Below are 27,132 nucleotides of genomic sequence, written 5' to 3' on the forward strand. Positions count from 1 at the left end.
ACTCCAGCCTGGGCGACAGAGCGAGACTCCGTCTCAAAAAAAAAAAAAAAAAAAAAAGAATTCAGTTAACTCTAGGATATATCATCATTTAAATATCACCATATATCAGAAGTTCAGCCATGGAGTTGTTTCATTAAGATAATAATTTTCTGAAACGTATACATCGGCATTGTATTGCTATAAATACAAGTTGAAATTTTCCTTGAACTAACGAACCCACCTGGCCAGTGATGAACTATTTTTGATGAGTGAAATATTTCTTTGCCATCTCTAATAGATCCCGTCAATCTGCAAGATTGACATAAGGAAGGCTAAATGTCTAAGCCTAATCAGTTAGCAGGTAATAGCCAATAAGCTCTAGTTCCACAAACCAAATTGGAATAGGGAGGAAGGAGTTACTTACAAGTCAATCTTTAGGACTAGCACTAAAGACCTTTTGTCTTATTTCCCTTTATTACTTTGATATTTTTCATTTCTCAAATATTGCTGAAACTGACATATTTGTGATGAGAACTATTATTGTTTTTAGCCCGTGAAACTGAGTTATAACAAAGGTTGTCCCCATTCAGACCACATGACTTGTGTAATTTTTAATCAGGTAAATTGGGCCTCTTCAGAAAATCACAAGAAAGGTTCCACAAACCTCAAATGGATTATGACCACTGGGGACTAGAGCAATCACAGATGTGGAATAACTGGAATTACAAGGGACTGGTAGTATGGAGATATTCTGTGTTTGAAAAAGAAAGTTCTCATACACACCATCATTTTTGCAATACAAATGCACAGGCTGTCACTATGTATTTTGGATATACAGTATTAAGAACTGAATGTGGTTAAGTGCTGAGAAAAAAAAGAATGATCTCATGATATTTAGGCTAAATCACCAAAGAATGCCAGAATAATAATTATAAAAATGGAAAGGTTTTCTAAGGAATTCATTCTGCTGTGTTTTATTTTGTTGTCTTAGGGACAAAGATGATACCACTGTCATCTCCTTGGTTCAGGTTGAGGGTTATTGGGCAGGATGACTGTCTCTTAAAGTCTGCTTCTGAAGACTTTTGATGTAGCCTCAGTTTAAAATCTCATGTGAAAGAAACCTACCGATTTGGGTTGGCAGTTGCTTCCACAGTGACACATGCATCCCCAGAAGAAACAAAAATAGTGTCCCACCAATGTTTTAAAGCATTTTTATATTGATGTGTTATGCATTGTGTATCCTCAAAAAAAAAAAAAATACATTGGCGTTAAAACCTCCAGGACCTCAGAATGTTACTTCATTTGGAGATACATAATCTTTACATATGAAATTGAATTAAAATGCAGTAATTAGGGTAGACCCTAATTCAATGACTTGTGTCCTAATAAAAAAGAAAATTTGGGCACAGAGACATACATACAGGAAGAATAACATGTGAAGACTGGAGTTATGATGCCATAAACCAAGGGAATTACCAGCAGCTAGAAGAGAAACCTGGAACCAATCTTTCCCTGTGATGCATCTTCAAAGGGAGCATGGCCCTCCTTATACCTTGATTTGGGGTTTCAGACTTTTGGCCTCCAGAAGAGTAAGACAATACATTTTTGTGTTCTAAGACACTTACTTTGTAGTTCCTTGTTACTGTAGCCCTAGAAAACTAATACAATATGTCTTCTAAACGACACACTTCCTGGGTTAGAGGTCATGCAAAATTTTAAGAGTTGTTTCCTTTGAAGAGGTAGCTTGTCCCTGCTGTGCATAAGACTGAGTAAAGGAAGTTAGTTTCTGACAGCATCCAGGTAGGTCTGCATGCATCAATAAAGTTTTTCCTAGTGGTAGAAGGTGTCTTGTAATGATCTTATAGAAAGTCCGTGGGAGCTCTGAGGAGAGGACTACATGGTTATTAATGATAGTGGCAAAATGTAGACCAGGAAAAATTAAATGTTTATGAAAATTTGGACAGTGTCGTCATCTTCAGTGTCTCCTTTACTCATTCTACTTCTCTTTAAGACTGGGGTAATGCTAGAAGTGAGTTTTCTGGGTTAGTGGAAAGATCTAATAGAGTTTCTTCATGCTTATTCTCATGAAATGAGTATTTCCATTTGGGAATGTATGATTTAATATTTTAACAACTGTGATAGTGTTAGCTCTTTGGCAAGGAAAAGCATCTATCCAGCCAGAAATTTTTACCAACAATAACTAATGTGTATACATAGCTAAAGATCTGGTCAGTTGTATAAAGCCCATTTGTAAATCCTCAAGAGTCTTGAGTAGAGGAACTGAACCATGCCTCACCTTAACAGATGTACCTGGGTTATGCTTGTTATCTACCATTACTTATTTAATGCAAAAGGTAGTTTTTTAAATTCTATAATGTGAACAATCATAAAATAGTTTGACCTAGGTTCATTGGTTCATTGGTGGGATTGTGGTGCTATCGGGCACTAAATCCCAAAATTGCCCTAAATCTATCTTTATGTAAAGGGGATCCCTGTGCTGACCAACTTTGCCTTTCAGAAGGTTGAACTAATCACTGTAAGTCAACCATAGCCAGTTTAAATTGAGACAATTCTTCTGAAAGTTTGGTAGAGAGAGATGTCCAATTTAAAGCATCCCTTTTAGCTGGGATGTGAAAAGCAGCTCATTTAGCATGTCACCTTGCAAGAGCATTGCCCTCATATTTTGATCTGCGTATACACTTCTATCTTAATAACCAGGATCTCCTTGTGAGTTTTTAATCACTTCCACTAAGACATTAATGTTTTTCCACCAGTCATCAAAATATCTGAAGAGGTCATAAATCCTTCCGGTTTTCATAACATTCCAAAATCATGTACAATTCTTAAAAGCAAATCTATTCTCTTTTATATTTTGCCACAATACAAGCTTTAGTCAGAGCTATTAATTCAGCTACCTGGGAAGAGAGAATACAATGTAATGAGCTGCTTTAATGGCTGCATTTTCAGTGGATACAGAAAAAAGGGGATGCCATTGTCATTTTTTTAAAGTATAAAAACCATCCATAAATATATTAAATCAGAATTAACTCAAAAGGTGCTTGTAAGGTCTGTCCTTGGTATGCTTAATTCCTGAGTTATTGCTATAGTCATGTTTTCCCTTCATCTTGTTATTCAAGATGTAGGGAATTCGAGTTTGTAATTCAAGTTATAAGAGTACAATTTGAACAATGGTAAATAGTGATGCACAAAGAATAAAAGGGCTTCATAAATGTAAAAGTTTTTGGTAGAGAAATGTTGAGTGTTGCTTAGAAGTAACAGTGATTGCCCAGTACGTGCAAACTATAGAGTTAGTGAAAAGCAATTGCCACATTGGCAGAAGCTTTCACCAGTTTGGCAGCTGCTGCCACCTCCTGCAAACATTAAAATTGGGTTAGGTCTTAGTTACCAAACCAAGGGATATGCTAAGAGAGACAATAAACAGGTTTCTCTTGAGTTAATATTCCCAATGCACCGTCTTGCCTTTCTTGAACTAAAGAGAGGTTTTTAGATGATTAGGGATACCCAAAGTGGGATATTGTTAAAGAGAAGAATTCAAAGATGAGAAAGCTGCTTCTACTTTTATATCACATGAGAAAGGCTCACGAATTGTTGTCACAGTAAGTTCATAAGAGGACTGAGCAACTTTTAAAAAAATAGGTATTTATTGCTTGCAATAACCAGTCAATCCTAAAAATTTTTTCATTGTTTTTTAATTTAGAGCTTTAGTAAAATGGAATTTTCTTGTTTTGGCGTACGAAATAAAATACCCATGTACTGACAGATCATAACTCAAATAATTTATTCAGTTTCTTGGCAAAATCACTTTTCTCTAGATTCCTTATGCCCCTTTTCAGCTAATCTCGAAAAGAAATATGGAGTCTCTGTGAAGTACTCAGATCAAGAGCGCACTGCAAAATATCATCTACATATTGTATGAGAATGGACCCTCAAAGAAAAGTCATTTTGTTTAGATTGAAAAAAAAATTGACGAGGAGTCCATAAATCCAATATGTGGTATAGTAGTCCCCTCTTATCAGTGGGTCATATGTTTCAAGACCCCTAGAGAATCCATAAAACCATGGATAGTACTAAACTCTATATACATATTATGGTTTTTTTTAATCTGATAACCCAGATGGCTACTAAGTGACTAAGACAAATAGCATACACTGCTGGGATATGCTGGATATGATTCACATTTCAGGGAGGACAGAATGAGATGGTGTGAGATTTCATCATGCTACTCACAACAACACACAATTTAAAACTTAGGAATCTGGAATTTTCCATTTAATATTTTTGGATTGCAGTTGGCCACACATAACTGAAACTTTGAAAAGCAAAACCGGAGATGCAGAGGGTTGGGCAGGGGGGTGGAACAATTATGGTACAACTATCCACATATGCTGTTATTTTTCCCACGAAAATTAGTGAACAAATGTTAACTGTATTTATCTACAAGTCTACTAAAGAATGATGCACATACATCTACCACTGTGAAATATTTACTTCTTCAGCAATTGGATGACAAGACAGATTCATATTGGAAACTACCAGGAATCTAGAAATCATAATTTTATTGCTTACTCTGAGTTCTTGAATAAATGGGTATCCTTTCCTGATAGGCTTTTTAAATGGCTATATGGGAAGATTGCAAGGACTGACATATGGCTGTCCTTATTCTTATAAAGACTCAATGATAGGTTTTATTCCTGTGATTTCTTCAGGTTTGTGTAGATACTGGAATGACGTTGATGGGGGGGTTATAAGGATTTATTTGAACCTTAGTAGGTAAATATTGCAAATATTCCTCTCATCAGTAGAATCATTAGCCTGAAGACTAGAAGCAGTCCGATCTAACAGTGCACCAGGAGAGTCCAGTAGATGCAAAGGATCTGCTGTAATTTGGGTTGTTCCAATGTGCTGCCTTCTGGTGTACTTTAATTTCATAACGCCATTACAGAGTAAGTCTCAATAAGGTAGTTGAAGCAATAAGTTAGTTGGAGTTAGTTGTTAGAACTAGAAACTAACTGGAGTTAGTTTCACACAACTGAAATTGGGAAAAGTTACAAGTCTGGTAAAATCATAGCCTATCAGTGTTTGCTGTAGACACCCTCCGCAGTTATTTTATTGATTCTCTGAAGAACAGACTGAGATGAAGTGGTGAAATTTAAGGTAGAAAATACAGCATGCATACTTCTAGGAACTGGAAGGCCAACCCTGCAAATAGGTAAGATAGAGCAGACAATGGGGTGTTACTGAGGTCCTTAGAGGAGTGTCATTTTTGGACCACTAATTTGACTTCACAGGCTCCTTATCCGTTTTACCAGGAAGCTCCTTTTCTAGTACCCAGTCGTTTTACAGATGTCATATTTCCCCAAAAGTTAAATACCTAACTACCATGTGTCTCAGTCATTCTACGCCTAGGTAGTTACCTAAGAGAAATTAAAGTATATGCCCATACAAGACTTATATACAAATGTTCATAGTACCCTTATTTTTAAGAGCCAGGCCAGGCGTGGTGACTCACACCTGTAATTCTAGTACTTTGGGAGGCCAAGGAGGGCTAATTACTTGAGGTCAGGAGTTCGGGACCATCCTGGTCAACATCATAAAACCCAATCTCCACTAAAAATATAAAAATTAGTCAGGTGTGGTTGCATGCATCTGTAATCTCAGCTACTTCAGAGGCTGAGGAAGGAGAATCGCGTGAACCTGGGCGGCGGAGGTTGCAGTGAGCTGAGATTGCACTGGTGCACTCCAGCCTGAGCAACAGAGTGAGACTTGGTCTCAAAAAAAAAAAAAAAAAAAAAAAAAAAAAAAAAAAAAAAAAAAGCCAACACCTGGAAACAACATGAATGCTTGTCATGCCTATCAACAGGTGAATGGATAAACAAATTGTGTATGTCCATACAATATCCATACAATAGAACACTCAGCAATAAAGGAGCAAACCTTTGATAAATCCAACAATATGGATGAATCTCCCAATAATTATGCTGACTTAAAGAAGCCCAGACAGAAGTTTACAGTATATGATCCTGATTATATAAAATTTTTGAAAATGCATATTAGTGACAGACGGATTGATTACAACAGGCCATGAGGAAACGTCAGGAAGTGATGGTGATAGGTAGGTCACTACCGTGACGGTTTCATGAGTATATACATGTGTCAAAAGTCACCAAATTGAGCATTTTATGTATGCTCAGTCAATTATACCTCAATAAATCTTTTTGTAAAACCCAAGGTCATCAGGCCCATAAGTAGCATTTCCACCACAGGGCTCTCTATCAGCTCCATGGGTGATTCAATCAAGTGTTCTCAATGGGAAGTATCCAAATATATAAAGAGCACCCAATGTTAAAATGCCAGCAAAATGCAGATGTCCCACATTTCAGTATAAATCTTTCCTCTTATCAAACTCCTGGGGAGAAAATTAAGTCTATATATTAAGTTACCTTTCATGTTAATGTCCAAAGACCAAGATAATCAAAACCCAGAATCCAATTCTCTCACTGTAATAAGGTAAAAGTATAATAAAATGAAAGTCCTTCCCAGTTTCTTATTGTGTTCACTCACAGGCAGAAATGTTCTTAATGCCTTTGAGGATTCCTTCAGCAGCTGCAGCCTGGGGGTCTCTTTTTGGATATGGATACAACACATTCATTCGGCACTTCAAAAGTTAAATTAATTCAACAACTCTGTGGTGTGCCTCAACTTACAAAAGGTCTGGAGAGTTAATAAAATACCCAAGATAATTACAATACTTGCCTTATACCCACCAAATTTAAAAGGCAGTTATCCTGTACAAAATTATGCTCCCAGAATCCAGTAGTATTTATTGTCCAAGACTACATGTAGCAGAAACTCTATAGCAGGAACTCATGAATCTGTAGGAAGGAGGATAACCAGTGATGGCTTTAGCCTCATTAGAATGCCAGTCACATGAGCTGCACACTTAAACTAAGTTTGAAGAAATTTGTCAGCAAGAAGTTAACCTTTTCACCATGCATTTAGCATGGCACTCTGTATCTTCTCTTTCAGAAAGTGACATTTGAAACACTGATGCTATCTTACAAAGTATAGAATTTGGTGTGGTGCAGTCCCAATCAACAAGTCAAAGGAGACCTGATCTTTTCCCAGTATGTTCAAATATCTTCAGATTCAAAATTTTCTTTTTTACACTGCATTTCAATGACTCTCGGAACAATTTAGACCTTGAGCTTTTCTAGAACTCTATATTGCAACCAAGGCAATCTGCCTTTAAGTTTAAAAGTAGCAAATACTTATATAGTCATTAACATCTATCATAGTTATGAATATTTCTTGTTATATCATTAAATCCTTGCCTCAAATGAAATTGTTTTCTGCTGTCTTATCAGCATCTGATGAGGCCCTTGCTGCTCATACATGCGTATTTAATGTAGGCCAAAGTCAAGCTGCGGTAGCCTGCATGAGCCCACTTGCACATGCTAGTGCCTTTGTTGATGCCAGCATCACTAGAGCAGCTTGCTAAGCCTCACCTTGGGCTGGCACCTGGTGAGGACATCCATGAGGCCAGCGTTTGGGTGAGCCCCGCTTCCATATTCTCTGTCTTTGCTGAAGCCAATGTGTCTCTCCATCAGCCTTACTCAAACTCTGCTTCATTGAGGCCTAGGCATATGTGTTTAAAGCCCAGTATTGCACGTTGTCTCTATAGAAATTACCAATTTCTCTGGACAAAGATACCCTAAACTTTTAGGTCAAAATCCCATGTGCCTTGAGTCTTAAAGCCTCTTGCCAAAACTGCAGCAATTAAAAGCCTACTTCACACTTACAAAATCAAATTAATAGCCCTAATAGAAGCCTCTACAAACTACCAAGATCAAAGCTCCCTATGTATACATTAAGGTCTGAAACCAGAAACCATAAGCTATGACCACAATTAAGCCTCTCTACTTCTATGTTGTGCTCCTTCAAATTTTGTTTTATTTCTTGACGTACTAACCCATACAGCACAAATTTCTAGATATATTTTCCAAAACAGGCCTCTTCCCTGCTATGTCCATCCCCCTTCTAATGTTCATCAATAGAGCATTTTCCTCACTTATGGTATGAGAATAGTAATTAAGTGTACATGCACTCTGCTGACAGCCCAGGTCCTCCTCCCAGACATCATTTATTACTTTACCTCCCCTAGGTGGAACAAGTGGGACAAGAAGTAAAGATACCATGAGTGTTAGGATGATGTCTTCTCCACGTGGAAGTAAACAATAAGGAACTGAGAGGAAGTATTACCCCCCATCAATAATAATATACACATTCTTTGTAACTATTTATTAGATATTTAAATAATACCAAGCTTGCTTCCCTTTGTAACTTTCCTCATGCTATTTCACTTCTAATCCTTTTAGTCTTGAAGGCTTTCCTCAAATGCTATTGCACACATAAAACTTTCTCTAATTTCTTAAACCAAACAAAACCTCTTTCTTCTGTGAAGCCCTAGTCCAACATTTTTGAAGTGTGGCGAGGAGCAACCACAGCAGAATCACTGGGGTTGCCTGTTAAAACATCCATTACTAGGCCCATCTACAGTATCCAAATTCCTTAGTGTAGGGTTCTCAAACATGCCTCTTAAGAAGCCTATAGGCCAGGCACAGTGGCTCACACCTATAATCTCAGCACTTTGTGTGGCCACGGTTGAGCCAGGAGGATCCCTGAGGCCAGTTCAAAACCAGTCCAGGCAAGGCTGAACATGGCAAGACCTCACCTCTACAGAAAATGTTAGCCAGGTATAGGCACACACGTAGTCCCAGCTACTCATGAGACTGAGCAGGATCACTTGAGCCCAGGAGTTCGAGGCTGCAGTGAGCCATGATCACAGCACTGCACTCCAGCCTGGGCAGGAGACTGTCCCCCACCAAAAGGAAAAAAAAAAAAGCTTCCTAGGTGCTTCATTGATACACTAAAATCTGAACCTTTTGCTTTATCTGATTGTCACTGATTACTTTTTCCCCTATTATATCATTACGTGGCATTTATTTCTCTACAAGAACTTTGGAATTTTTTAAGAGTAACTCCTTAACATAAGCCTTGTATAAAGTACCTGTTTAACAAAGTTGTTAAAATGAACATAACTTGACTTTTACTTGTCTCTCAAAAGGACTAGATCTCCTTCCGTGTTTTGTCATGATTGTCTAGAAGTGAAAATGCACAAAAATTATAAAGCAATTTACTGAAATAATTTATCCTGCATCATGATGTACTGTCTTCACCACTGTAGCCAAATTTAGGCTTTCTGGGCTGCTTATTTTAAATGCAATATAGTGCAATGCAAATTTCTAAAGCATTGCTTTTCTATGCAATGAAGAGTAAGTTCAGTGTTATCTAAGCACTTTCTACTGATCTTTAAATGCAGAATAAATTAGTAGACTGCAAGAGCTCCCTAAAATCTTAATGCAATTTCAGACTGTATTTGGTATCATTTATAAAATTTTATTATTCAATATTTGGCAAGTAGTATTGGTCAGTCCTTTTTGCTTACAATGACTATATATATAGTCAGGGCTTTCTCATTCTGCTGCAATTCGCAAAGCACGAGCAGCAGTTATCCCAGTGGTTTACCTCAGCTCACAAGGGTACCAACAAGGGAGACACAGATAATGTTCAACTTAAAGTATGGGGTCCTTAGGAAATGGAAAGCTTAATTCTTGCTGTGACACTGTGGGGTTTCCATCATTATTTAAAAGACCTTACACTAACAAGCCATGTACTTCCATTTAAGGGAATGCTTATAAACATCAGACTCTGAGTTCACTGCTTTATCAAGGTCGCTTTGTTATATGGTGAGGGCAGTTTATTTCAGCACCCATCATCCTATAACATGTACTTAATTTAAAATAAATAAAAAGTCCAAGGGGAGTCTTTGCCTCCCTCATCATTAAAATAAACTTTAAAACAACATAACTGTTTATTAAATTGAAACATTTCATTGAAATACTTCATTGATAGCTCTGATTCCTTATTTTTTAAAAAATTTATTTCATATAAGTCTCATATGGTACAAAAGTATTACATGCTTTGGCTTGTCTTGCAAACAGGAGGTTCTTTCAGTTCTTCAGGCCAACCTTCCTTCAGAGGCAAATAAATAAGAAACATATGTAGAACATATTTAGAAAACTTTTTACCATAATAAAAATATGTGAACATTTTATATTTAGCATAGTTTAGCAATCCAGTTTATGTTGACAAATTTAGTTCACTGCAGGGAGGCACTTGTCATAGAAGAACCTAACAGGCAGCAGATATTTTAACCTGTAAGAACAAAATGTTTAACTTTTTTCCTGTATTTTTTGAAGAAGGTACTCCATTTGTACATTCAAGTTTGGTTGGCCCTTTTTAGTCTTTTTGTTCAATATTTTAAACACTTCCATTTTCTTTTTTTTGTACTGCCTTTGGGCTTCTTCTCTCTCCTGTTTTCTCCTCTCGAATTCCTAAAATTATTAACATACGTAACTTTCATTAGCTACAAATAGTAGATACAGTTCAGAAATTGTTTTGAAATAGCTACTACTAAGCAAACACTCTTAAGGTTTGTCTATTTTACAAGATGGGTACTGTTTCTCCTAATTGAAGCAAAGTACCCTCTTTGCCTTCATATTATAATGACACATGGTATAACAGAGAATTTTCATGATCACAAAGTCCCAACTTTATATAAAGAAAATTTTAAAAGGACACTAAATGTTTTACAGCATAATGATCATTACTGCACTTCATCTGATATACTATTTCCAAAGGTGGCAGATGGTTAGAAAAAAGCATAAAGCTGTGCTAGTTAATACTGGTCCAGTATTCCCATGGAGAAATTCTCCTGTTTTCTCCTAATCTGCCACCAGCTTAAGAACAATGAAAACATTTTAGATGTTAAGAACTCTTAATTACAGATATTCTAAAGCAAAAAGAAGCAAAATTACATATCATCTTTGAGGTACTTTTGACCCACACATTACCCTTTTAAAAGCTACAGATTAATAAAACTTCAATGCAAAAACAAGAACCACCACAGTTGCAACAAAATGACAATCTTGTTCAGGCTGTGGGTAATTTTGTATTCATTTGAAAAAAAGTCTAATTCTGGTCTACAATTCTGGTTTTCTAAATGATAACAGAGTGTGAACTTTTGCTAAGCTAAAATAGTAGTTCTTTGTTTTTACAGGCAAGAACAACTCTTTATAGTAAAGAAGTATTTTATTCTAACACCTCCCCTTTTGCTTTCACTTGCTTCAATGTAATGTTATGAAAATCATCTGTATTTTTCTTAGGTCAGTGGTTTTCAAGTTTTATTATACATAAAAAAAAATCTTTTGAGGTGCTTGTTAACAGGTGCAAGTTCCTGGACCATATTCAGAGAAACTTTGTCCCTGATGTTCACAATATTAACCTATAAACAATGTGTTCAAAATCCTGTTTTTGACCTACTAGCATTGCTTGAGACAATACAAGCAAGGAATTGGAATAAGATGCAATCCTCCACCTTTGCTCAGACCACTCATTCATTCAACAAATATTTACAGAGATAATACTGTGTGCCCAGCACCAAGAAGAAAACAGGTATAGCATGCATATTTAGGATAAATAAGAAGAACTATACTAAATATTTTTAAAGTAGAAACTTACTTGTTTCTTAGCAGCACGTTTAGCTTGTACCTGTTCATATTCTTCTTGTGCTTTTTGATTCGATGTTTTCTTTTTATTTTTCTTTGGAATTGTAAAGTAGCTTTTAATTGGGGGATGAAAAAACAGGACTTTATTAGTAAAATGTCTGAAAAGGTTTTAAAACCACAACTGGAGCTTATACATTAAAAGGCACAAATGGGGATTCTTAGAGAAATATTTCAACTAGGAAAAACTACAGAAAGATCCTAAAATCTTAAAAAAAAAAAAAAAAAAAAAAAGCTTTTAAAACAAACCAGTGTATGAATGACAGAAATGCCAGACTGAAAAAAGAATTAAACTTGTTGTTTAAGGATGTTAAGAAAATTATGTGTACATATGAACTTTAATCTCGAAGTTTTCTGACCTCCTCCTCTCTATTCCATCTACTTAGTCAGGAATCACCATATCTTGGACCTAGACACCATTTTGAACTGTTCTATCTTTAAGTACTTCTCACCTCTCTGAAGGTGTCCCTTTTGCCAAGGCTAATGCAGCTACTTAGAATTCCATCCATTTCCTCAGTATCCTTGATTCAGTAATAACTTTCTTTTCCTCTGTCATTCAACTTTTCACTATACTCTGTAACTACAATATTTTAATAGCTACCTCCTTAAACAAATAAATTACACATTATCACACTTTATGTTCCCTTCTAACTACCAATTTTGTTTCCTGACCTTTCGTAGTCAAGTTTCTAGAAAGAATAGTGATTAGACTATGATTGTCACTTCCCATTCACTCCTTGATTTTTTGATATCTGATTTCTGCTTCTCATCACTCTAACCAAACTGCCCACGCCAAGACAGTGATGACCTTCTAGCTAAATATGATGATCAATGTAAACTCTTCAGTCTTTTTTAATGGGCTACTAACTTTACTCCTAAATTCCACTCCCTTAGTGTGAGCACATTGTTTTCTCCTGATCCTTTCTAATTGTTCCTTCTTACTCTGTCAAGCTAGAGCCTCTTTTGTCCTCCTCACTGTAGAGTTTTTTCCCCCAACGTGTTTCTCTTCTTAGTCTCCATACTCTATTTGTGCTTAGGCTGTCAGATCTATGACCACGACTTCAGATGCGACATGTATGTATGGCTGAAAGCTTAATCAGGGCTATCTACTGAAAGTCTCTCCACAGTCACAGGTGACTGCCTAGTTCACAAATCCAGAGACCTGTTCTCAGACCTATTCACCTTAAACTTTATAGTACAGTAGTACAACCCTTATCCATGGTTTCCCCATGCCACGGGTTCAGTTACCCGTAGTCAACAGAGGTCCAAAAATATTAAATTGAAAAATTCCAGAAATAAAACAATTCATATGTTTTAAATTGTAAACCATTCTGAGTGTTTGCTTAAAGTGAAAAAGTTCTTGACTTAATAAGGAAAGAAAAAAATCATATGCTGAAGTTGCTAAGACCTGTGATTTAAAACACAAAACAAAAAACTTCTATACATCAAATTGTGAAGGAAAAAGAAATTCATGCTAGTTTTCCTGTCACACTTCAAACTGCAAAAGTTATAGCCACAGTGCATGATTTAAGATGGAAAACACATTAAATTCCCAAGTAAAAGACAGAAATATATTCCAATTGACAGAAACTGGGTTTGGTTCCATTTGCAGTTTCAGGGCATCCACTGGGGGTCTTGGAACATCTTCCAAACAGGTAACAGGGGACCACAATATTTGACAACTACATATCACAACTTTTCTCTGTGGACTTAGCTGTCACTGTATTTCTCTCTTTCTACAGTCCCAAAAAGCTTAACTTCTTCAATGACATTTTCCCTGTTTCTACCTCAAAATAAACCGTAATATTTAAAAGCATGATTTTTTACCTTCCTTTCTCAGGATTTAAACTTCCTTAAATTATCAGAAAATAAGTCAAATCTACATTTCTAGTGCTAATCTTTTCCCTGAGCTTTATACTGATTATTTAACAATATAATGATTAAGCCTACCTACCAAAAGAAGTAAACTTCTTGTGTCTCTGCCTTCATCCCCAATTACATTTTCCCCTCGAGGTCCCATTTCCTGTTATTTTTACCGGAAATAGCTCACAACTTTAAAAGATACGGTTTTAATGAAGTGAAAAATCATACTCCCAAGTTAACACCCAGCTTCTTGCAATTTTAGATTTTAGCATTGTTTTTTAACTTGAAGTATGTGCAGTGTTAGTTTCTTCATAAATTAACTCTTATAAAACCAAAGTGTCATGGAGCTGTGCATGTGTAATTGCAACCCATTTCTGGTCCTCTGCAGAATATCCAGATTAACAGTAGTAGCTAACACTCAAGAGCACTAACCACGTATCACATATACCTTTTAAGATCCTCACATACACATTAACTCACAGAGTCTTCACAACAATGTCATGAAACACCTTAGGGACACGAGTTTAAGTGAGTAAGCCATTCTGGAGCTGTGCAACATGGCAGCTCTGAAGTATATATTCATTGCAGTATTATCTTTCCCAATTTAAAGAGGACATAGTGTTATTTTCCCCATTTTAGAGAATAGGTCACTGGGGCACTAACAAGTTAAGTCCGGCTCTAGAACCCATACTGTTAATGACTAAAATTATAACACCTTTCACAAGTTATTTTTCAAAAATATAATCAAGTACAAGTTACCACCTGTACTTGAGAGGAAGAAACCCAAATTCCAGACCTCTTAATTCCCATTACATTACTTTGTCAATTAAGCTAAACCAGCCTAATTCAGTTATCGAAGCTAAAAATCGAGCCTCCATGAAAATGTTTCCCTAATTAAACTGTGACTTCTAAAATGTGTTAAATAAAAAAATCCAATTCCTATATAAATTATCCTATAGCACTTTTAAATAATAAAACACCACTTAAAGGATTTCAAATGAAGAAAATACATACTTTACTGTTTTACTACATTGTTCCTCTGGCTGAGGCAGGTCAAAGCTACACTGATCTTCAAAGCAAGCCTGGTCAATGCTACACTGTTCTTCAAGCAAAGGCTGGTGAACTTGTTCTGACAAAAGATGGTCAACTTTTCTTGGCTGCTTCCTAAGTCTTTCCTCTTCAGCTAAATAGAGATGTTTCAGATTATCTGGGTATCGATCTGTGAATTGAGATTCCAGTGACGTTTTAACCTTCTTTTCCTTCCGCAGCAATTTCTTGTAACTTTGCTGTATTCTCAGTTTTCTTCGAAAGGCAAAGCCTTGTCCTACATTGAGGAATATCATCGAAAATTACTTTCAGAGAAAAGAAGTTCTTGAGCAAAGAATGAAGCTGTTAATTACAAATGAAAATCTTTCTTTTTTACGTCATCACATTCAGATTCTAGCATTATGTTTTGCTTTAAAACATTATTTCATGCAACAAATTTAAGCTGATGGATTGCATAGCAAGTTGGCCCTTTGCAAAAAGACCAGGCCAACAGTCGTGCACAAATCCAAGTAAGAATCTCAAAGAAAAACTGACCAGTTCCGACTGTTGCACAAATTGAGTTTATAGCTGTATTCACAAATCAAAACAAATTCCTTACTTCATCTAAAACACCTAATCTGGGCCTTCAATAAATACTTAAAAAATAGAAAAGAAAATGCCCCATCTAGTGTCTTATCTTGGACAAACTATTATATACGTTCTCGAAAATATTTCAACACGAAAGAAAAAGACAGTGTATGGTTGTCTGAAAAGCTAGCAATTATCAGAAGACTGACTTTAACATTTATATATTCCAAGTGGGATCGGAGGGACCTTACAGACAGTAATACAAAAAGACAAACACAAATTAAAGCGAAGGTTGGAGGGCGTCGGGTATGGATTCCGAGCAGTATGTTTCTGCCCGACCTCCTCTCTACCCTTTACCTTACTACATGCGCAAAAGTTCACAGGGCCATAGACTCTGCTCAGTTTCTCAGGAAAAAAGTTCTGATGAAATACAGGGTTACGTCAGGAAAGACGTTTAAATAATTAAAGTTAGCAACACTGCTCCGTCTTCCGATCTAGAGCTCTGCGAAGCTCACAGCTTTAGCGGGCTCAGGAATGATTTCCCCTGCCCCAAGTAGGACCGGGTCTGGTTCCTAAATCCTTCTTCCAATCTTCAGCGGGTCTTGTATCTTAAGACTTAGCAAGCTCGAGGACCGGTAAATGGTTGCCTTCTTACATACCCTCGCGAACGCTCCCCACGAAGGCTTGCGGATGGTTAGGCCGCCACGTCTTCTGTTTCACATTCTTATTCCTGTACTCGACCGCGGAAACCCCTTCACTACGCGCCTCAAAACCACCAGGCCACCACTTCCCTGCCCGCCTCACCGGCGCCATTGCAGCCCACCAAACGCGTCACCAGACCACCACAACGGACGCCCACAAAATACGTCACCAAGCCGAAGCAATCAATCGCTCAGAAGGAATCTGGCTCGGAGGTCTACTGAGCCTGCCTGTACTAATTTGGGCCGAGTTGGCGACTCACGGCCATGTTTGCGCCACCTACAGCCTGGGAGGGTGAGCGTCATGGCGGCTTCTTGCCCTCTCCCGGTGACCCCGGACCTGCCCACGCTGCGTGCCAAGTTGCAGGGACTTCTGCAGTTCCTGAGGGATGCCTTGTCCATTTCCAATGCACATACTGTGGATTTCTACACAGAATCCGTGTGGGAGGAGCTGGTCGATTTGACCCCAGAGACGGTGCTGACTGCACTGAGGAAGTCGGCGTCGGAGGCGGAGGCCCGGCCCTCAGAGACGCGCCGCCTAGTGGAAGCAGAGGGGGAAGCAGGTGGGTGGTGGAGTAGGCGGGGCGGGGCGGGAAGGGAGGCGGAGGAGAAGGTCCTAGCCGGCGAAGCGAGCCACCTGGTGGAAGCCGGTAGAACCAGGCGCGACCGCGGCCGGGGGCGGGGCGGCCCTGGAGGAGGGGTCGGATTCGTTGAGGGGTGGGGCGGGGATGTTCTTTGGAATCATCAGGATCACTCTTTCTTTGGGTGCTTGTATATTTCCACAATATAAAGAAAGCAGGAAACAGGGCGGGGGAGTTCCTTCATCTAGTAATTCCATAATAATTGACGCGAGGGAAACTAGGGGAGCGGTGCTCTCACAGGTTTAACAAATTCGAGGTGGAATCTTCCAGCATGTGGTGGAAGATTACTCAACAGTTAATAAAGATAATTTCAAATGGTGGTAATGAAGTAGAAAATAAAAACAGTGTAATGTGGTAGGGATTGTGTAAGGAGGCTGCCCCAAGTTAGGAGGTCAGGAACATGAGAAGGCTTCAGCCTGCAGAGCTACAGGAAGGGGCTGTGGGCGGCGGAAACCGCAGGCTGCGCTTGGCTCTAGCCAGGTGAGGGTCTGCAGGTGCAGGACGGGAGGCAAGCAGAGGCCAGATGGCGCAGGCCTTTCTAGGCCTTGGAAGGATTTTGGATTTTAAGTGTGATGGGAAACCTTTGGGGTTGTTTAGGGAACATAGTGACCTAATTCACATTTGAAAAGATAACTGTGAATTATTTGAATAATAGACTGGTGGGGCAAAAGCTTAAGCTGAGAGTCCAGTTAGGAGACTATGTCAGTAGTACAACAGATGATTGTATCTTGGACTAGGATGATATTCGAATATTCACTATTTCATTTAAAAACTATTTGAAAGTACCTAATGTGTGTCATGAATGTTTGTAGGCTCGAGGTTTTCCTACTCTCAAGAAATGTAGATTATTCTAAGGCAAGCATATTTTGAAAGCAGAATGATGGACACGAACAGGCTCCTGGGATTTTTACTTTTCTTCTAGGCTTCCTAAACTTACCCTCACTAGTGAACTTTATTCACTAAGCATTCTCTGCGTGCAAAGCATTCCTAGAGGGACCTCTTATACTAGCACTTGGTAAATACTGTTTTGTTTTTGTTTTTTTTTCTAATGTCATTGTTATTGAAAAGTTAGGCACTTCTTCAGTTTGATCTCATAATAAATGTATGGCACTTATGATAACATGACAGTTTTACTTAAACTCCAAAAGAGCAGAGTCTATGTCTGACTTGTCAATTGATGTATTCCCAGCACTTGGTAAAATACTTGGCATACCTTAGATACTGGATGACTGAAACAGATTTCCACTAGGGACTCACAAGGCGTATGATCTTCTGCTAATATTGTATGAGGAGTTACAAGTAAACATAATTCCCAGAGCTGCATGCAGAGTTTGGAAAAGCACACTAACAGGTGTTCAGCACAATCATTTGGTGTTTTATGGAAGAAATTTGTTTGTAAAAGTCCTCAGTGTATGCATTTCAGTACGTTTCATGTGCCAGGTGATCTTGTCTGGTTAGAGTCCTAACAGTTTCTTCTTTGTTGTTCATATAAAAAAGAACTAGAATAAAAAATTTAATTCTCCAAAATAAAAAGGAAATATGTTAGAAATAACTGTCTTTTCAAGGCATAAATTACGGCTTTCCAGACAGACTACCTGGGTTCAAATCTTGACCCCAACACTTATCAGCTGTGCTAACTTGGGCAATTTGCTTCAAGTCGTTTTGCGTTAGTTCCTCATCTGGAGAAAGGGGGTAACTTTAGTACCTACCTGATGGGATACTGTGAAAGGTAATTCAGCTAATATATAGAAAGGGTATATAGAACAGCAGATGCCCAGGCTGGAGCACGCTTGGTGCATTTTAAACACAGCAGAGCAGTCTTGGTGAGACTGGTGAGAGATGGCATTTGGAGGTGGCCCAGGACATCCTCACATAAAACTTGTAGGCTACACTCAGTACTTGGCTTTTATTCTGAGTGAAATGCAAAGCTCTGAGAATTTTGTGTGTTGATGTGATACAGGGTGATTTCTGTTTCAAAGTCTGGTTTCTGTGTGGAGAAGAGAAGGTAAGAAAGGTGAAGAAAGGTAAGGGAAGAAACAGGAATACAATATAAGAGGCTATTAAAATAGTCCAGGGATATTTCACGGAACAGTAGCTTGAAGAAGTCAGATTCTCCTGCAAATAACAATGAGGAAAACTGGCCAGATTATTAAAAACAACTGTAAGATTCTGGGAAATGACCAAAGGCAGAAATATAAGAAGAGATTACTATTGAAAGACTGTTACTGATTGAGTAGGAAGTCAGAGTTTATGGCTTTCTCGCTAGGGATGCTCCTAGCCCCTGTAGATCTAACAGTGGAATACCACATCCTTACCAGGTCAAGGTGGTGATGCCAAAATTCGGAAATCAGAGCAGGTGCGGATTTAAGAGGTACATTCTGGAAACAGGAGAGATACAAAAGGTCTGAGATCTAAGATCTGAGTATGAACTCTGCCTGAATCCCTGAATGGTCTCTTATCTACACATGTCTGGGAGACCTGGAGATCCTAGCAGAAACACTGGCAAAAAACTTTTGAGAGGCAGAGCTTCCCATGGCTAGAGATCTGCAAGTTTGCTGCACGTTCAACAGAGTGTATTCCCTAAAGTACACACAACTTGGGTGGTAAATATCAGAAGCCTTACTGAATTCTTGTATGAAAGGGCAAAATTCAAGTTTGGCAGAGCAACTGGAAATTTAGACTAGGGAGTCTTCAAATTGTAAACAGAAGAACCACAGAAAGAATGAGCCTCAAAATCTGACTAGAAAATCTACCCAAATCTTGATCTGACTGCTAAACTCTGCAGGCTCAGGTGTACCACCAGACAGTGGGTAGATAAAAAGCCACTTAGCAGAGACATCAGCAGCTGCACTCTGAAGGGGGATGGTTTTCACAGTTTGAGTCAAAGCAAGTTGACTTCCCACTATTAATAGAACAACCACCACCACAAATCCTTAGGAAAACAAAATAGATTTACTACAATAAATTATCTGCCATTCCACTTTTCAACTAAAAACAAACTAAATGTGCTCAAAAAAAAAAAAAAAAGGAAAATGTGATTCTAACTTAGGAAACTGATTCCAAGTAAGCCCTAATGCTGGATTTTAGTACCTATGATGAAAGAATTAAGGATAGTGTGACCCATATTTAGGGAAAAAAGAGTAAGTCAATAAGTGCTGATCCTAATTGGGCTAAGATGTTGGATTTCAGTGGCTACTATAAATAAGTTCAAAGAGCTCAAAGTTTATGCCCCTTTGAAATTGAAAAATACACACTCACTGACACACAATTGTATTAATGTTACGTATTATCTATTGCTGCATAACAAGTGGCTTAAACATATACTATCTCATCAGTTTCTGTGGGCCAGGAATTCAGGAGCAGATTAACTGGGTGGATCTGGTTTGGGATCTTATGAGATCACAGTCAGGATGCTAGCTGGGGCTATAATTGCTGAAGGCTTGATCGAGGCTGAAATATTTGCCTCTATGATTATCTCATTCACATAGATGGCCATAATATTTCATTCGCGTAGGTGGCCATAATACCTCATTCACAGAGGTGGCTAGTTGGTGCAGGCTGTTGGCATGAGGTCTCCGTTTCATACCATGTGAACTTTTCCTATGGGGCTGCTTTTGTGGAAGCTTTTGTGCTTGCATGACATTCTGCTTTTGTCTGCACTCAGACATGATTATGAAGTTGACATGGTCACAAATCTTGTCTGATATTGGTGTACTGAGAAATTGTTCATGTTTAGTAGGAAAGACTGTGGCCTACGTGTTAGTTCAAAGTCAGCTATGAGCTGACATCTGTCTGTTACATCTGGGTTTTTTTTCTTCCCTTTTTTAAAAGTGAGGATAATATTACCTACATTGTAGGACAGCAAAGATTAAAGATGATGCGTACATAGCACCCAGCATAGAACTGAGAATATAGCATGGGTTTAATAAATGGTTATGACGATTGTGATGATGATGATTGCTAGTGATGGTATAATTAGGTCTTTACTTGCAAGAAATAAATTGTCAAGAGCTCCTGGAAGTTTATGTTCTAAACAAATATATTTTTTGCCATATTAACAAATAACATACTATTGTTATTGTCTGTTGACTTGTCTGTATCTGCAACTAAATTATAAACTATCAAAAAACAAATGTACCATGTTTGTCTTTTTCACTATTTTCAGCATCATAAAGTTTCTGTTTATAGCTGAGTAAATTAAATGATTCTTACATTAAAATTATTTAAATTGACAAATAAAAATTATGTATGTTTATTATGTACAACATCATGTTTAAATAATTCTTGAAGAAAGAATGAAGTTGAACATAGATCTAATAAAGAGTCTTAATGAAGGCACTCCTTGCACATGTCTAGTACTCAACTAGACATGTATTATTTCTGGTTCATCCCTAAGTTACATTTATTATCATTGTGTATGATAAATATTAGTTGTATGATGCAACTAATAGATTTTTAAATTTATTTGAAGAGACGCAAATCAATAACTGTTCTTTCCCTATTTGGAAATACAGTACATTCAGTACATTACGGATTACAATAAAATACCCTGGGAATTTGGAGATAAAATCAGAACAAGTGACACTTCACGTTAAAATGTCTAAAAGTTAGTATATAATGTAGATGAGATTAGCCATTTGCAGCAAAAAAGCCAGTAGAGATAGCTTCTAAATATTTTGCTGATATAGGATAAATATGACCCATATCTTATTTTGGAGATTAAGATTTTGTTATAACTCCTTCAAGGAAACCAGACTGTGTCCTTAGGCAGTAATGACTGCATGTGTAAATCTGTAACATTCTCAGCAGAATCATCATTGATCTTCAGAAATTAATTGTTGTTTAATGGAATCTAGAAAATTCTTCTGAAAAGCAAGAGGGGACAGATAGTCTAAGTCAGGATAGCCAAAATATTTTATGAAACAGAATCTAGATCAATACAACAGAAGCAACTTAAGCAGCTTACTTAGCTTGCTGAAAATTTTAAGAATATCTGGCCTCATTTGTTCTCCTTGTAATTCTAAAATTAGGAGACTGTCCTAACAAATGAGTGTTACAAATTATTGTTATAGGTATATTTCTCAATGGAAATTAATAAATTTGTATTTCAAAGTCAATATCTTACAATGTTATTTATAATTAGCTGTGGAAAGCCTAATGAGCTCTCAGGAATTCCAGTTTCTGTGCCTGCCAAAACACAGGGATCCTCTAAGGCACTGAGCCTCCAGGGACTCTCTCTTGACTTTTCTTTCAGCTTCTTGAGGCCATATGCTGCTTCTCCTGTTTCATATTATTACTCAAATGATCCTACGATGATTGGGTGCTCAGTAAATGTCTATAGAATCAGTTCCTTTTGGTGATTATCTGGTATAATTATTTTACTACCACTTTAATTGAACAACACAGAAAGTGTATGTCCCTGATAGATTATTCTTTTATCAAGCTTGTCTTTTTTTTTTTTTTTTTTTTCTGCATCTTAATAGGTTAAATTTTTTCTTGGCCATCCTGTTTTTAGTGTTGGTGGTGGTAGTAATTCGAATGTATTGAAATTGCACTCATATTTAATTTGAAACACATTAAGGCAGAAAGCATGTTGTTGGAAACAAAGTGAGAGCACAATGGAGAAAAATAATTACTGTGTTCTGTTTTACTCTGCTGTATGTAACTTTTATTCATTCACTTATGTATTTTTCTGAATTCTGTTTTTTCCTTTTCAGTTTTTGTGAGTCATTTTAGATTTCAAGTGTAAAAATAATATTATGTTATAACAAGATAGTGGCCAGCGTCAGCCCCATTCCTGGGGAACTTCGTAATCATAAGTAAAAGAGAGCTGCAATGCAAACAAATCTTCGAGAACCAAGGACAGTTTTTCTTTTTATCTCTTTGATGTATAGAAAGTGTTTTCAGATTTTCCTTTTATTTATAAAACTATTTAGAACTTAAATTTATATTCTAATTTTAATGGTATCTCCTCCACTACTTCCCCCTTTCCCCATATCTTCAATTTTTAGAAGTTCAGTAAAACAGAGTTCGTGGAGATTCCTTTCATCTGTTGCATTTTTCCTCATTCTACTTATACTGTTTTCCTGTGTTTAGCCAATCATCATATATTTGGTTGCCTGTGTTAGTTTAGATTTTTAAAATTTTATATCAAATCATTAAACTTTCCTTGTAAGTTTATAGTTATGGTTACCTGTTATCATCATTTATCATAATTTAAATTCTTTCTTTGGTTTTAAAAAAAACTTGCCTACATGACTTCATGTCTTCTGGAGTCTGTATTTATTCATCACCTCAGTGGTTTAAGCATTCCTTCTATAAAAAACATTATTATTCTTCCTGTTACCTAAGTTCATAATCCGCCAATTCCTCTTCCTCCATTACTCTTACATTTGCTATTTTTCATTCCCATAGAAAATAGTTCAATGTCACTTCTCCTTTTTAAATCTTGCAACAGAATTTTTGTAATGACTTTCAACCTGATGTTCTTGCCTTTAGACTATATTTCATTTGTGTTGCCACTCAGCGACTTTCAGATTTATTGTCCAAAATCATAGTTCTGATCTTGTCATTCTTCCACTCAAAACCCATCAGTAGGTCTTCATTACCTACACAATAAAGTTCTTCACCTTTGGCCTTATCTTGTATCTTCTCTTCAGCTGAAACTTGGCTACTAATATAAACAAATCAGAGACAGGATGGAAAGAATATGGATTTTAGTGCCAGTCACACATAGTTTTGAATCCTGGCTCTGATACTTTAGTGCTGCATAATCTTGTGCAATTTAGTTAAGCTTTTGCAGCTCAATTTCCTCTTTTGAAAAATGGGAATCCTAATTCTTGTCTGAAAGGTCTCCATAAAAGTAAATGAGATATATGTTAAAATGTAGCATACAAATGAGTAGTCATCTAATAAAAAATAGTCACCTTCTTCCTACTCTGATTCCCTCAGATGGAGGCAGATTAGATGCAGAGTCAGAAGACCTGATTCTAATCCATCTCTAACTCTGATTAACTGTTATCTCGCACAGGACATTTAACTGTAGGGCTCAATTTTCTCATCCAAGAAGTAACTGCATAAGTTGTTCACCTATGGCAGAGGTAGAAAAATAGCCACTGCCTGACTCATGTGGCTTAGAAACACCTCTCATTTAACCAATATGGTGCCTACATTTTTTTTTTTTTTAGTCTACATTTCAAGATTGACAGAGTTCAGATTTAATACACACACATACACACAGACACACAGCCCTGGAATTGTAGCTTCTGTGGAAAAATTTAGATCTGGCCATTTTGTTGCATATCTCTCCGTGGCAGCCAGCTTCCTTTTGGGGGTATATCCGTTCCCTGTAGCTAGCTTCATGAATAGAAGTAATCATCCTGGCCCCCAAAAGTACCATAGGTTCAGCTCTTGGGTTGCAGGCTCCAATCAATTCCCTCGTACCCCCTGAAAATGAATTCAGGAATTTGTTTCACCTTCTCAAATGAGACTGATAACTAAAAATAGTTGTAAGTCAATTGAGTAAAAGATACCTAGGGTTTCTTCCAGTTCTCAAATCCTAGGGAAATAAAATGATTTAAATATTTTATCTTCAGACCTTATTAGTCCCTGTTATTAACACCATGGTCATGTTGAAGGACTGGGTCAATCTGGATCTTGAAATGAAAAAGTCTATATAACCAGTCATTAGTGGGTCACCTAGATAATAAGTGATTCAACTTCCTACATGATCTGGCCCCCGAAATTAACTTTGATTATGAAGATGGCTGAAATAATTTGATGTTCTTAATTTTTAAGATATATCTTCAGCCAAAGCAGGAGGGAGGAGGTGTGAGGAAATGTATTAGTATTATCAATACTTCTCTTGGAATTTTCCCTCTGTCCTTAAACTGTATACTTTAGCTGCCTTGTTCTCTGAATGTACCATGCATTTTTTGTCTAATTTTGTTCATGCTATCCTGTTTGCTTAAGAGCTTCCTACTCCCATTTATATAATAAATTTTCATTTATTTCACATCTTCTTTCAAAGCCCAGGTCAGATGACACTAAATTAGTAATGAAACTACTCGTTGTATTTTATTCATATTTTCATTAGAACACTCAGTTCACTGAGTTATGGTGATTTGTTTTCTTTAACTCTCCAGTTTTCTTTAACTCTCCAGTGTGTCCTGGTGTGTAGAACATAGTAAGTGACACATAGTGGCACAAATTCAGTGTTTTGTGTCCGGAATTATTTGTTCCTCCCAGTGGGTTCTTGGTCTTGCTGACTTCAAGAATGAAGCAATGGACCTTTGTGGTGAGTGTTACAGCTCTTAAAGATGTCGTAGTTTGTTCCTTCAGATTTGTCCAGAGTTCCTTTTGGTGGGTTCGTGGTCTTGCTGACTTCAAGAATGAAGCTGCGGACCTTCACAGTGAGTGTTACAAATCTTAAAGGTGGTGCGGACCCAAAGAGTGAGCAGCATCAAGATTTATTGTGAAGAGCAAAGGAACAAAGCTTCCACAGCATGGAAGGGGACCTGAGTGGGTTGCCCCTGCTGGCTGGGGTGGCCAGCTTTTATTTCCTTATTTGGCCTGCCCACATCCTGCTGATTGGTCCATTTTACAGAGTGCTGATTGGTGCGTTTACAATCCTTTAGCTAGAGACAGAGTGCTGATTGGGGCATTTTTACAGATTGCCGATTGGTAAATTTACAATCCTTTAGCCAGACACAGAGTGCTGATTGATGCATTTATAATCTAGCTAGACAGAAAAGTTCTCCAAGTCCCCACCTGACCCAGAAGCCCAGCTGGCTTCACCTCTCAATCCCCCCTCTAAACAGGACACCCCAACTGCTGTTGGGAATTGGGTGGTGACTGCTCTAGCTACATCCTGCTGGATAGGAGCAAAGAAGGGGCCCTGCAGTTGTAGTGTCCTCCAGAGGGAGCTCTTTAGGCCAGTGAAAGGGCTAGCGGGTCAGTCCAGGGGTCCTCGGTAGAAGTTGTTAGTTGAGCTCCTGTGGGGTTCCATTTGTAAGACCATCTGTAGCTTGATGGCCTCAATCCTAGAGGAAACGGATTTAAAAAGGAGTTTAAGCAGGGCATGAAGGCGAGTAATAGAAAGATGGCTGCCACGGGACCTAGAAAGGGGAGAAGCCATGTCACCCAACTCCAGATATTGGTGTAAGAGTTTGAAAGGTGGTGTCTGATTTCAGAAGCCTTTTCCTGTAAACGCTGGGCAGCATCTCATACCATCCCTGATTGGTTAGTGTAAAAAGAGTACTCTTCCCCTAAGAAGGTGCAGAATCCTCCTTTCTCAGCAGTGAGGAGGTCTAGGCCTCAGCGATTTTGGAGAGTCACTGCTACCAAAGAGTCTATTTGGGATTGTAAAGAGAAGACTTTCAATTATCAATTATAGATTTTACATTTACCATGACTTTTAAAGCAATAGGGTATAGTGTTTTTTCTTTACTACTTCTATCTCTTTCTCTTTTTGACTCCTTCTTTGTCTCTCTCTCTCTCTCTCTCTCTCTGACTCCCTCTTTGTCTCTGTCTCTTCCTCTCTCTCTCTTTCCTTTTTGCTGGTCTTTCCCTGCCTCTGCCAGCTGCTTATGCTGCTGTTCTCCCCTCTGCTTCCCCTTTTTGATGACTTCAGTGGTATAAGACTGCCATCTCCTTGGGTTTTTGCACTGTGGGCAATAATATCATGATTTCCTTGTGGTATTTAATGGGTGTTCCCCAGAGATTAGGAACTCCCTTTCTTTCCATATTGCAACATGGGCAGGTAGGATTAGATAAGCATACTTACCTTCTGTAGCAAAGTCTTCCAATTACAACTGAGGAGGTGGGAGAAATACCTGGGTTACAGGCTGTCCCAGGATTCCTCAGATGGTAACGGACCTTGAGGACAGTCGTCTGGGACAGGAGATTAACACTGAGAAGGCTGCGCCAGTGTCCAGGAGGAAGTCAATTTCCTGGTCCTCAATAGTTAAATGAACCCGAGACTCAGTAAGTGTGATGACATGAGCTGGTGCTTGCTCTGGGCACCCTCAGTTCTGTTGTTAGATCATCTGGTTGGGAACTTCTGGCCCAGAGAATCTTTGCCCTCTTAGGCAGTGCGCCTTCTAGTGATTGCCTTGGCATAGTGGACATGGACGAGGGGGCAGCTTGTTTCTCATTGGACAATCTTTTTTTAAAGTGTCTTTGTAAACCACACAGATAACAAGCCATACCGGGTGATTGGCCTGCTCCATTTTCTGTCCTCCCTGAACCACCAAGGTTTGTTTGTCTGAGGGCCGTGACTAAGGCTATGGCCTTTCTCTGATCTCACTTTTCCTTTTCAGCCTATTCCTCTTGGTGCCTATTATAGAACACCGAGATTGCCAGGTTTAATAATGTCTCTAGATTTTGTTCAGGGCCCAGGGCTCACTTTTGGAGCTTTCTCCTGATATCTGCGGCTGATTGGGTAATAAACTTATCTTTTAAGATCAATTGACCCTCGAGTGAGTCAGGTGACAGGGGAATATATTTTCTTAAGGCCTCCTGTAGCCACTCGAGGAAGGCAGAAGGATTTTCTTCCTTTCCCTGAGTTATGGTGGACATCGTTGAATAATTCATGAGCTGTTTCCTAATTCTCCTTAGTCCTTCTAGAACACA

At 38.0% G+C, this 27,132-nt stretch overlaps 2 protein-coding genes across 7 annotated transcripts in view; one reads left to right on the top strand and one right to left on the bottom strand.

Moving 5' to 3' along the window:
- Window positions 1-9,901: 9,901 nt before the first annotated feature.
- Window positions 9,902-16,007, bottom strand: CCDC59 (coiled-coil domain containing 59). Its single transcript, XM_001089248.5, has 4 exons — window positions 15,821-16,007; window positions 14,562-14,871; window positions 11,641-11,740; window positions 9,902-10,454 (listed from the first exon to the last, which is right to left on the bottom strand). Exons 1-4 carry the CDS (start codon window positions 15,972-15,974, stop codon window positions 10,293-10,295), a joined length of 726 nt encoding a protein of 241 aa, XP_001089248.2. The 5' UTR covers window positions 15,975-16,007; the 3' UTR covers window positions 9,902-10,292.
- Window positions 16,008-16,107: 100 nt separating this feature from the next.
- Window positions 16,108-27,132, top strand: part of METTL25 (methyltransferase like 25) — a 122,280-nt gene continuing 111,255 nt past the window's right edge. For all 6 annotated transcript variants that reach the window (XR_013400684.1, XM_077953212.1, XM_015152359.3 and 3 more), the window contains exon 1: window positions 16,108-16,422. Coding sequence is in view for 5 of the 6 variants with exons in the window: in XM_077953212.1 (XP_077809338.1) it covers window positions 16,164-16,422 (259 nt within the window). In the remaining variant the exon portion in view is untranslated. The remainder of the gene's footprint in view (window positions 16,423-27,132) is intronic.

Source organism: Macaca mulatta, chromosome 11, assembly GCF_049350105.2.
Source record: "Macaca mulatta isolate MMU2019108-1 chromosome 11, T2T-MMU8v2.0, whole genome shotgun sequence".
In the NCBI taxonomy this organism is placed as follows: Eukaryota; Metazoa; Chordata; class Mammalia; order Primates; family Cercopithecidae; genus Macaca; species Macaca mulatta.

Excerpts from the sequence above, each read along its gene's own strand:
- CCDC59 (XM_001089248.5), bottom strand. The coding sequence starts at position 15,974 with ATGGCGCCGGTGAGGCGGGCAGGGAAGTGGTGGCCTGGTGGTTTTGAG. Across the intron at positions 14,872-15,820 it reads CGTGGGGAGCGTTCGCGAGG|GACAAGGCTTTGCCTTTCGA; the intron begins GTATGTAAGAAG and ends TCCTCAATGTAG. Across the intron at positions 11,741-14,561 it reads CAATGTAGTAAAACAGTAAA|CTACTTTACAATTCCAAAGA; the intron begins GTATGTATTTTC and ends CCCAATTAAAAG.